The 12,446-nt window shown below is 28.4% G+C and overlaps 2 protein-coding genes across 6 annotated transcripts; both read left to right on the top strand.

Annotated features, from left to right (window-relative positions):
* The first annotated feature begins 4,461 nt into the window (after positions 1 to 4,461).
* On the top strand, positions 4,462 to 7,592 carry LOC124944567 (G-box-binding factor 3-like). 5 transcript variants are annotated; one of them, XM_047484860.1, is made up of 12 exons: positions 4,462 to 4,622; positions 5,341 to 5,500; positions 5,579 to 5,623; positions 5,711 to 5,812; positions 5,951 to 6,049; positions 6,121 to 6,287; positions 6,362 to 6,416; positions 6,497 to 6,548; positions 6,616 to 6,728; positions 6,814 to 6,891; positions 6,976 to 7,101; positions 7,198 to 7,592. In XM_047484860.1, exons 2-12 carry the CDS (start codon positions 5,438 to 5,440, stop codon positions 7,288 to 7,290), a joined length of 993 nt encoding a protein of 330 aa, XP_047340816.1. In that variant the 5' UTR covers positions 4,462 to 4,622; positions 5,341 to 5,437; the 3' UTR covers positions 7,291 to 7,592. The 5 variants fall into 5 exon arrangements, with proteins under 5 accessions (XP_047340816.1, XP_047340817.1, XP_047340815.1 ...); XM_047484861.1 differs by having other exon boundaries at positions 4,463 to 4,622; positions 6,365 to 6,416; XM_047484859.1 differs by having other exon boundaries at positions 4,463 to 4,622; positions 6,365 to 6,416; positions 6,613 to 6,728.
* Positions 7,593 to 10,337: 2,745 nt separating this feature from the next.
* Positions 10,338 to 12,049, top strand: LOC124944566 (protein trichome birefringence-like 24). Its single transcript, XM_047484856.1, has 2 exons — positions 10,338 to 10,929; positions 11,000 to 12,049. Exons 1-2 carry the CDS (start codon positions 10,387 to 10,389, stop codon positions 11,768 to 11,770), a joined length of 1,314 nt encoding a protein of 437 aa, XP_047340812.1. The 5' UTR covers positions 10,338 to 10,386; the 3' UTR covers positions 11,771 to 12,049.
* Positions 12,050 to 12,446: the final 397 nt, after the last annotated feature.

The raw sequence follows: 12,446 nt of genomic DNA, 5'->3' as shown, positions 1-12,446 counted from the left end.
CATTAAATGACTTAGCCTGTATATATATAATATGATATGATGTTAAAATTTTGAAGTATCCGGATTGTCGTGTCGATAGTTATGGTTAATTTTAATATATATGTAAGAGTGAATAGATATTTGAATCGGATTGTGAGTTAACCCGTTCATAAATTTAAAACGGTTAAAAATTAAATTTAAAATACTATATATTTTTCGATCTTGCAACATAATAAAACAAAACAAGTAATACTCTTTAACAAACTAGGCTAATAAGACTTTATATTTCAAATTTTCCGATTCCTACTTTCCGGTTTACTAAGCAAGTTAAATATAAATTTAAACCCATTTTCTGTAATAAAAAGTAATACTAAGCTCCAGCGACTTTCGTTCCAGAAAGCTTTGTATAGCTAGTTCTGTTTTATGGCAAGGAGAAATGCAGTGATAAATTGAAGGCAATTTTATCGCTTTCACATCACCATTGAGCTCCAACGAACTCGAGGCTCTCACTTCCTTCTTTGGCGACCTACTACCAGACAGAGACCAGATTGATTGACCTTGACCCGGCGCACAGGGGTGAAAGCAACCAAGCACGAAGGGACTTGGTTTTATGAAGCCTTATAGAAAGAAGCCGCGAGGTTGGTTGTTCTAGTTAAGAAGAGTCCCTCCTTGCTATCTATTTTTTTACCTTTATAGAGTCACCAGCTAATCATAAAGCCCGACCTTTATGGATTTCGAGTCGGGAATAGAGTTGTGGCTTATTCGGCGCTATATCACAATTCATTCATTCTCGGGCATAGCTGTTCACGAAACGTGGCATAGGACATCTGTCGGCGGCGGGAGTCTTACATCCGAGCGAGAGGTCAGACCAATCCCATTCATCCTGGGTGAGGATACTTTAGTGGTAACTACTATTTATGGTTTTTCTGAGGGATCGGGAGAAGGCCTATCAATATACGGAAATGGCAAGACTAGAAAAGACAATAGCGCCGGTATAGAGAGAGGGGAAATCCGCCAGCGCTGAATTTGTGAACACGGGACATTTTTAACAATATAAGTTCAACTTTTTAACTAACTAATATATATATATATATAATATGCTTAATTTTCAAAGTTTCCGGATAGCCGGATCGAGAGTTGCGGTTAATTTGGATATATATGTGAGAGTAAATGGATAATTGGATCAGATTGTAGGTTGACCCGTCTATAAACTTAAAAAAGTTATGTATGTTTCGAACTTACAACCTAACAAAACAAGTAAATCCTTTAACCAAATGTGATTGTGATGTGGTTTGTCGATTGATAATAGGCCGGTAACAATTGAAAGTGGTTAAAAAATATATATCAAATATTTGATTGACCAAAGTGTGAGGTCACGATGTTAAATGTTAAACAATATGAATCAAATATTTGATAGATCAAAGTGAAATTTACGGTCTCGAGACAAGAGATTAAATGGAAAAAAATATGTGATGAGATATATGAAAAGATGAGTTGTTTTATCGAAATAAATAAAATATGAAATGAGAGTGTTCTATTTTTTATTTTAATATATTATTCGTGATTTATTACGAATTTTAAATATTGAATACTTATTATTATAATTTTTTTATTAAATTTATTTTGTTTATATTTATAAAACTTTTAAGTTTATCTAATCTACCAACTATTATTACGTACGGAAACCATTTTTTTAATATATATATATATATATATATATATATATATATATATATATATATGAATTAATAAACCTATATTTTCTTTATAGGTAATGATAAAAAAATTCCTAATGTTTTATAATTTAAATGTAAGTAAATGAATTTTATATAATTTATTATGTTATAGTATATAACTAATATACATCAACAAGTATTGATTTCTTAAGTTAATTTACTATTCACCGGTAAAAGTGTTCATGTTTGAAAAGATAATAAAATTAAAAGCAAACTCATTTGTGGTTGATGGGCTATTTCATATTTGGGTTAATATAATAACATGATTATTTGAAAAATAATGATTAATTATGATTTTGAAGAATTGAGTATTTTTTGGTAATATTTTTAAAAATAATAAAATAAAAATTAATAATTTAAATTATATTATATTTTAATATATTAATTAATTAATTAAGTGATTTGATTGATAATAATATAAATGATGTATTTATTTTTTGTTATGGTTATTAAAATAATCTCAAACGACGCCTAAATCTAATTATAATTTTGAATGATTTATTGTTTTAAATTGAGGTAGGTCATATTAAATTTCTAAGATTTGTTTACATGCTTATTTAATTGAGAGTTATATTCAAATAATTCCCATTTCCAAAACGGCGCTAAAGCAACTCTATAGGTCATTGTGGATGATGATTTGGCCATTGTGGACTCTATAGATCCTATCAATGCTATTTAAATATCAATATCATTTATTATTTCAATTAAATAACTTTTAGGGCTTCTTTCATTTGAAGATTTTATCTAAAAACTCAACTATTACATCTTCTTTATTTTCATCAATCAAATATTATATTCATTAAATAAAATATTAAATTATTTTTATTTAAATATTTTATAATTTTATTATTAAACAAACTAAATATATTTATATCATATATACTTAAAAACCAACATCAACTAACCCTTACTTCACTCACATTTATCACTAAGGCGTTTTTTGTATTGTGATTTTTGAAAAAAACCTAGGGAGGGAAAAAAGTAATGGCATTTTTTGTATTGTGGTTTTTGAAAAAAACCTAGGGAGGGAAAAAAGTAATGATTGATGATAATTTTAAGAAGGTGATGATTATTTTTGGTAAAAAGATTTAAAAGGTATTGATATATATGAATAAAATGAAAAATATTAATTTCAAATAGAGGATATTTTAGTATTTTGGTTAATAAAATAAGTGATGTGATGGTTGAGAATGATTGATTAAAAATTGATTTTAAATGAGTTTTAAAAAAAAATCAAAAAGAACAGGCTAAAATGTATAATTTAACTAAACTCTACAGTTATAGTTTTCACTTTAATTTATAATGTTGGAAGACCAAAATGAATATTAATTAAGACATTATAAATGATTTATTTAGCTGAATTGTTCTGATTTTATTATTATAACTAAAATAAATAGACAAATAAACTAACAGTTTTCAGTATAAAATTCTAAATCAAACAAGGTGTAAGATTTGAGGAGACAAAAAATCAAAATTCTGTAAAAATAATATTTTTTAATCTGCCACGTCATGAGCCAACGGTATGGTTATTCGCTGGCCATGCGCAGCCTACATCAAGGACGCGTAGATCGAGTCATGACTAGACACGTGGACGGCTAATATAATATTCAAGCATTATCATCTATTTCGATGGGCCAGCTCAACTACCACCAAAACTGTCTTCAACATTATTTCAATATTTTTAACATTTTAATCACCATTATTTATTAATAAATTCTCATTTTTGTAATAAATTAAAATAAACTAATAACATGTTGACCATAAAAAAAAATAGTAAATAAGGATAAAGACATTAAGCAATCTTCAAATGCAATACAAATCATGAAAATAAAATATTATTCAACAATTAAACTTATTTTTTTTTATTAATTACTCTTAGGGCTAGTTGATGTTTTTTATTATTTGAAATTCTTGTATATCTTGTTTTTTTAATCATTCATTCATTTAATTAAATTATTTTAAATTTATTTTTGTAATATTTAAATAAAAAATATTTTAATAATTTATTTAATTAAAAATTCAAATAATTTATTAGAGAAATAATAGGGACATAAAATTCGGAAGATGAAATTTAATAGGAAGTTACGTGTCTCAATCTATCTGATTAGCTGAAAAAATAACATTTTTTTTTTCTCTTTTCTCTACTCACTATTTATCATTTTTCTCGTATGTAATATAATAACATGCTTTCCCTTTTCATTCCCTCACTCAAATTTACAAAAACTTGAATGTAATATATTAATAAAGTGTACATTTAATTGAGTTAGTTTTTTTTAATAATTTAAAAGTCTGACTTTACTTTACTTAAATTATACTATATTAATATATTACGTTCAAGCTTTTGTATGTATCAATCTAATAAATAATATATTGCTTTTGTATGTATCAATCTAATAAATAATATATTATATATGCTGATTTAAAAAAAAAATTACAAAGGCCCCATGAATATTCAACTTCCAGGTAGGTTCGGATCAAGTGTGACATATTATAGTATTTTAATTTTAAAATAATTAATTAGCTAAAAAAACATTAATATAATAATATTTTAAAATGTAAAGTTTTTTTTTTAATTTGTAAAAGTTGTTAATATATTAAAGAGAAGATAGTTTAATGAATGAATTATAATGCGATTAAATATTAATCGAACACGTGTATATTATGACGTGGATATCGCCTTGGCGCCCCCCTTTTCCTCCATCTCTCTCTTCTTCAACTCTGCGAAAGCGCAGCTTTCTTCTTCTTCTTCTTCAGCTAGAGAGAGAAACTGTAAAGCGATAATCTACCAGTGGAATTGAGTGTGTCAATTGGAACGCCTTTTCTTCAATCTTCTTAAGCCTTTGTTACTGCTTATCTCTGATTTTCTGCAAGTTTTTGGAATCTTCTTCTTCGATTAGAGGTTTTCAGGTTCGAAATTCGAAACTCATTCTATATATCATATCAATATACATAGATTTTGGAGACTTTGGAGTAGAATTTGCTTCTGTTCAACTAGAATTCACGTGGATCTCTCAATTCCTAGTCGTTTTTTGTTGTTTATGTGTCCGATGCTCTGATCAAAGCAATGTTTAACACGATATTTTCATCGGCATACATATATATATATATATAGATAGATTGAGAGAGAGAGAGATATATAGATAGTAGTATGTGATAGTTTGGCGATGACAAAGAAGAAGAAGATTACGGTGAATTGAATACACTTTCATTTGTTTATCAGAAGATTGGCGATGTAAATTTTGTATCAATCTCAAAGTAGGAAGGTTTCTGTAGCATTAATGACGACGGAGGGTAATATTGTCAATTACTAAGTAGATTATGGTGGCAGGCATCCACGTTGCTAATCGATTTGGCTTGGCTCTATTATTGTCTGTGTGTAGGAAAGGACAAAATCAGCCCACAGTTTTCCTCTTTTCTTTCCCTATTGTTCTAAATCTAGTTCAAACTATCAGTTTCATACTTAGAAAACCTTTTTGAATGGATCATGAATCATGATAGAAAGTAATTAATAATCAAATCTTTTCTTTGAAAAGATTATCTTATATAATAAATCAAACCAAATCTCATGACTGTTTTAGAATACTCTTTATATGAACTGTTCTTTAGAGTTTAATGTTATATGCAGCTGAGTATGGTTGAGTGAGATCAACAGAGAAGGAGAACATCTAGTTTCCTAGAAAGTAAATTTCTCTTAAGAGTACAATTAGAAAAGAAGGTGCAAAATGGGAAATGATATGGAATCAAAGACTTCCAAGTCTGAGAAGGTCCCTTCACCTCCAGTGGTGGTAAGTAAGACGATGAACAAAAACATTTATCTCAATTCTTGATACTTGTAGTGTCTCATATATGTTCTTCTATTACAGGATCAGCCTAATGTCCAAGTCTATCCTGATTGGGCTGCTATGCAGGTTTCTTTATAACTAAAGTTTTCATGTCTATAATAGTTGTAAAGAAGATTGCTGAATAATGTCTGTATGGTTTGATTACAATTTCAGGCATATTATGGTCCTAGGGTTGCTATGCCTCAGTTCTTCAATTCGGCTGTTGTTTCATCTGATCACCCCCCTCACCCGTTCATGTGGGGGCCACCGCCACAGGTATCGAGCACAAATTAGTAACACTAGGATTCATATGTTTCTGTATAATTAAGCTGTTTAGAATTGCTAATTTGTTTCATAATAATACTTTTCAGTTATCATCTTCTTGATCTGAAAATTTCACAATTTTTTCGTCAGTCAATGATGCCAATGTCACCTTATGGGGTACCTTATGCGGCAATCTATGCACATGGAGGAGGCATCTATGGTCATGCTCATCCTGGTGGTGTTCCTGTTGTAAGTTACTTAAAACTGTCATTTCATTTCAGATTTACAGAGGGACATCAATTGAGTCTTTGGTGATGAAGCAGGTTCAAATTGCAGATGTAGAAACCCCTAATACTAAGTCATCAAATAACACAGAGCAAGGTTTAGTGAAGAAAATGAAGGGATTTGATGGACTAGCTATGTCTATAGGTAACAACAATGCTGACAGTAGTGGTGATGCTGGAGCTAACCGTATTGAATCAAACAGGTTGGTTTGGTTTGTTTGTTTTGCTGGCTAGCTTCTCTTTAAGCTTAGTTTCTCAAGTTGTATGATTTTATCAGCAGTTCAGAAACAGATGGGTCTAGTAATGGTGGAAGTAGCGGGAATACTGCAGGGGTAATTAAGATTTTTATACTTTGGTAGATGGATTTGATTTCTTTAACAAAAATTTACAGAGAATTTATGTTATGCTATAGGTGCGACGAAATGGTAATAAAAAGCGAAGGCGTGAAGAAACACCTACAACTGGTAAAGATTGATTGTGTGTTTATATGAATGTGTATATTGTTCTGACTCAATTAATGTTAAATTATAGATGGAGATGGAAACACTGAAATACATAAATCTGAAGTCCTGCTTGGGTCAAAACCGACTACAAGAAATGTCCTGCAGCCTTGTGCCATAGTGACAAGTGAAACGTGGTTACAGGTATGCATGAGAAATGAAATAATGAATCACTGGCCTGATTATTGTGTAACAATATAACATTAACTTTGAATGTGTTATGTTTTAGAACGAGAAGGAGTTGAAAAGGGAGAGAAGAAAACAGTCCAACCGCGAATCTGCAAGGAGGTCCAGATTGAGGAAGCAGGTAAATGTTTGAAAGGAATATCAAACCATGATTTTTTTTCAAATTTGTATTGTTGTTTTAATTTGTATGGTTTAATTTGAGTAGGCTGAAGCTGAAGAACTATCTAAAAGAGTGGATAGCCTGTTATCAGACAACAGTTGTCTAAAATCTGAAATCAAGAGCTTAAGAGAGAAATCAGAGAAACTGAAACTGGAAAATGTTACACTATCAGTATGTGTCACATATTGAATTGAACCATTATTAATAATAAATCCAGTAGGTTATATAAAAGCATTTTGATGGATTGTTTTAAATTAAAAATGACAGGAGAAGGTAAAAAAAGGTGGAATTTCGGAACCAAAGTCTAAGGCGGGAGTGAAGCTCCGTCAGTTACTGGTGAACGCGGTAGCTGGGGGATGAACCGAACTGAAGTGATAAATTGTAGGTAGAATGGATAATTATGTTGATAATATAATGTAGTAATTTAGTTTTGGCCCAAAATTGGTGCTTTTTCTATAAAAGAGGAAGAAGAAGAAGAGGATTAATGCTTAGGAGATATATAGATTTATTATATGATGCATAGAGAAGTGTGAGATAAATGCATAAAAGCATTTGGAAACACTACTCTAGTGAACTACTATTACTACTATAGTTTTATGAGAATTGCTACATTATTTAGACTAATTAATATATGGCTTGTTGTAACTCTTATTTACTACTAATTAATGTATGTTGTTTATTACCCAAACCCATGTTTGTTTAATATATAGATTAACTTCATAATGGAACTCTTTCTCTATTACCTATCAAATTAACTCATTTGGTTTTGTTTAGTTGATGTGATAATCGTCTATGACAAAGAGTAGTTTATCCGAGTATTATAAAAATGAAAGAGTAAAGTATAAAAATAAAAGATGACTTATAAAAATAAAAGACTCTTGAAAAGTAATGACTTATATTTTTAGAAATATTTTTAAAAAAAAAATCGAATAGTGTTGATAAAAACAATGTTTGTTATGATGAGATTTGTGCCTTTATATTGGGCCTGACAAATAAAATAATCAGTAGATAATATTATATATCATATGGTTATGGGCCTTGTTTTTCATCTAAGTTGTTTTTTTTCCAAATAAATATTCAAAATAAAATAAATCATAGTTAAAAAAAAACATTATTTTACATTATCTCAAATAAATTAAAACTAATAAAAACTCGAGAAGTCGATCAATTTTTTTTTTTCTTTTAAGTGTCGTATAGTGCAAGTCTAATGTAAAATCACTATTTTTTTTCTTCATTTTTAAATATAATCAATTAAAATTCTAGAACAAAATATATATTATTCAATACAAATTTGCAATCCCATTTAATTCAAAATATATTCTTCGTGTTAATTTATATTCTTTTGTTTAAACGAAAATAATGATTAAATTTGCTTATCTTGTTTGTCTAATTGTTAATGTAAATAGAATCTGCCAACAAAAATTCAACACAAATAACCTACTTTAATACATTTGTGTAAAATTCATATTAATAAGATGCCACACTAACCAACTCTTCATTTTTATGGTAATAAATCACATCTTTTATATATATATATATATATATATATATATATATATATATATATATATATATATATATATATATATATATATATATATATAATCAAAATAAAACATGAATAAAACAGCTCACATCACTATAAACTATTATTTGATGGGAATAAGAATTGATGACTCATCACTAATAATAATAAAATATGGTGAGAAAAAATTATAAAGATCAAACTAACTTGCTAAAAAAAAAATTCTATAGCTTATTTGATCTTGGTTTGGAGGGTTTTTGTCAAAAAAAAAGAAATTATAAGATAAATAAAGTAAGTTTTTAATTAGTTTAATTATTAGAAAATTTATAAGATAAATAAAGTAAATTTATTTAAGTTTTTAATTAATTTAATTATTAAATATTTTTTATTTAAAATTAATAAATGTAAAGTAAGAATATTTTAGCAGTTAAAATGATAGTAATTTAATATAATGAGAATTTTTTAATATATAAAAAAATAAACAAATTCATATTAAGAGATCTCTAAGCCTCTAAGATTTAAAAAATATCTTCACCTAAGATTAACATAGGCCCATCCATATTAATTAGACTTAATTTGTTTGTATAACCTCCTTGTCTCTTAGAAAATCTTTAAAAATATTTATTTTCTTCTCAATATTTCAAAATTTCATTTTTTCACTTAAAGCTAGTTTGATTTATTTTTATTTTTTTTATACAAATTTTAGTTTGAAAAACTTTTTATCAACATCATTTTTATAATTACTTAATTTATCTATTAAATAATCAAAATATTTTTATTTTACTTTCATTAAATTTAATTTTTAAATAAATGTTTTTTTTAATAATTCATCCTATAAAATCTCAACCTACCTTTTATTAAAAATCTATAAAAAAAAACTCAAGATCAAACAAGTTCTTAATCTTAATGATGTTAAAATAAATTAAAGCTGCCACATCCACCATTAATATCATAATTATTTTTAGTAAGTAAAGGGAAGACTCTGTTCATCTTTATAATTATTTAAAAAAAAAATAGAACTAAATAATATTAATATGAAATAGGCAAGTGGCATCATTAGTTGTTTAATGTTGATTTACTATATTAAAAAATTATTTAACACATGTACTTTAATTATTTAATCATTCCATTCTTTAATTAAAATATCAAAATAACTTTTTTAAGTATAAATTTTTAATACAAATAAATATTATAATAATCTATTTTTTCAATGAAATCCCAAATCTAACAAATAGCAATGTGCATAATAATAAATAGAATAATAAAGAAAGCCATCCTATTCTTATTGAAAGATGGGTTCCACTCAACCCAACCCAACCCTTCACCCACTATAATATAAAATAAATAAATAATAAAGCTGTTAAAGTTGTTGATATTTAATTTTATGTACTCATTTGTGTTTATCTTTTTAATCTAGAACATTTAATTTGGGTTTTGTTACATAGTTAGTTATAGTAATTAGTAAAATAATAACAATAATTTTTAAAGAAACAAAACTTATAAATATTAATCAAAACAAAACTTTTTGACCTACTTTTCCTTTCCTTCATTAATTGATTTTAGTTATTTTTTAAAGATTTATATGAATTAAAAAAAAGAGAGTATATTTAATAATAAAATTAAGGCCTTATTTACTTTTTTATTTAAATTAACCAAAATCAAATATTACTTCACTTTTTCATTAAAAAATATTAAAATATCTTAAATTTCATTTTATTATAAAAATATTTAACGAAAATAAACTTTTACCGAACAAACTCTAAGTTATTTAAAATTTAAAACAAACTAGTCCTAAACTTCATAAGAAAAGGGTTATATTCTTTGGTTTGATTTTCAAACATCATAATCACTACCACCCTCCATCTGTTTTTCTGGTCTTCATTGCAAAAAAGACTAATTCATTTTTTTGAATCATTCTAATTCTAAAGCAAATGATGCTTGATAATGGATTCATTAGGAGACAATTCTTGGGTCAAAAACCAAAACTCATAATCCTAAGACTCACTGTTTGTTTCCTCTTCTTCATTCTAGCAATTCTCCTCCTTTTCTCAACACCAATTCAGTTCTATACTTCACCCGACCAGGATTCTGTTATTCAGACAATTACAACATCGGAAAACGAACAACAACAAGTGTTTCCGACCGTCAATTCTCCGGAAAATTCAACAGAATCCCAACACAACCATCAGGAATGCGATATATTTAATGGGTTATGGGTTCAACAAGAAGAAGACTCTTCCGGTCCAGCTTACACAAATGAGACTTGTCCATTCATAGAAGATCATCAGAATTGCATTAAAAATGGCCGCCCAGATTTCGATTACCTTTTCTGGAAATGGAAACCTCTTCATTGCGACTTACCCAAGTTCGATCCAACCAAATTTCTCAATCTCATGCGACATAAATCATGGGCATTTGTTGGCGATTCCATTTCACGCAATCAAGTTCAATCTCTATTATGCTCCCTTTATCAGGTAATTGAATCTTGATCCAGCATTCAATCATTTAAGCTTGACAGTTTTCTTCTTCATGAATGTAATATAGGTGGAACAAGCAAATGAAATCTACCATGATAAAGACTACAGATCAAAGAAATGGCATTTTCCCATACACAACTTTACTCTTTCAGTAATATGGACACCGTTTCTCCTAAAAGCTTCAATCTTTGAAGATGCCAATGGTTTTTCATCAGATGTAATTCAGCTTCATCTCGACAAGCTAGACCAGATATGGACTCAACACTTTGCCGATTTCGACTACATTGTAATCGCAGGTGGGAAATGGTTTCTCAAAACAGCTGTCTACTATGAGAACAACACGATCACGGGTTGTCATTATTGCTCGGGTAAGAAGAATCTAACGGAGTTAGGGTTCGAACATGCTTATCGAAAAGCCCTACAGTTGATATTCAAATTCATGATCACCAGTTCAAACCATTATAACGTTAATGTACTGTTCAGAACCACGACTCCAGACCATTTTGAGAATGGGGAATGGTTTAGCGGAGGTTATTGCAATCGAACGGTTCCTTTTGAAAGAACCGAGATTGTTGATTTGAAAGGGGTGGATGAAATTATGCGTAATATTGAACTCGAAGAGTTTAGTAAAATTGAAGGAGGGTTGTCGATAAAATTGTTAGATACTACCCGAATGTTGTTGCTTAGACCCGATGGACATCCTGGACCATATCGACAGTTTCAACCGTTTGCTATCGATAACAATGCGAAAGTTCAAACGGATTGTTTGCATTGGTGTTTGCCCGGCCCTATGGATTCCATTAACGATTTACTCTTGGAGATGATATCAAGAGGTTAAAGATTGAATAATCAAACGGGATTAGGAAGAACACAAGAACAGTTGAGGAAGAGTGATATATTTGTTCATGCACTTACATTTAAATGTTGTATTTAACAATTTTAATTGAATTTAATCGATATTAAAAATCATTATTAGAATGTGGTCCACTTCCAGCCGTGATGTTTATAAATGTAATGTCATTATTAATCTTATGAAAAGATAACTCAGCTACCCAAAAGAATAATAATAAAATAAAAATAAGAAGAATGGAAAGAATGAAATGGATGTGCCACTTACAAATTTATGGACTAGTATAATTAATAAAGTTCAACTAACTCCCATAACTTGAATGGATGATATTATTATTATGATAAAAAAAACTTATTTTAAAGTAATATAGTTCATATGTTTTTGATCTAAATTAACATTAGTTAGTTTTAATAAAATATTGTAGTATTTTTGTTTGGTGTTAAATATTGGGTTAAATACCATATTTATCATGAATTGATGGAAAAAGAGATTTGAAGAAATCTTTACAGTTTGGACACCATTCCTCCTAAAATATTCGAAGATGTAAACAGTTTTTCATCACAAGTCAATCTGATTCATCTCGACTAGCTAGACGGGTCAACTGTATTGTAAATTCCGGTGGGAAATGGTTTCATAAAACTGTGGTTTACTATGAGATTGACAG

This window comes from Impatiens glandulifera, chromosome 7 (assembly GCF_907164915.1).
Source record: "Impatiens glandulifera chromosome 7, dImpGla2.1, whole genome shotgun sequence".
In the NCBI taxonomy this organism is placed as follows: Eukaryota; Viridiplantae; Streptophyta; class Magnoliopsida; order Ericales; family Balsaminaceae; genus Impatiens; species Impatiens glandulifera.
The sequence above is the reverse complement of the archived record's forward strand: the minus strand, read 5'-3'. Positions and strand labels throughout refer to the sequence as shown.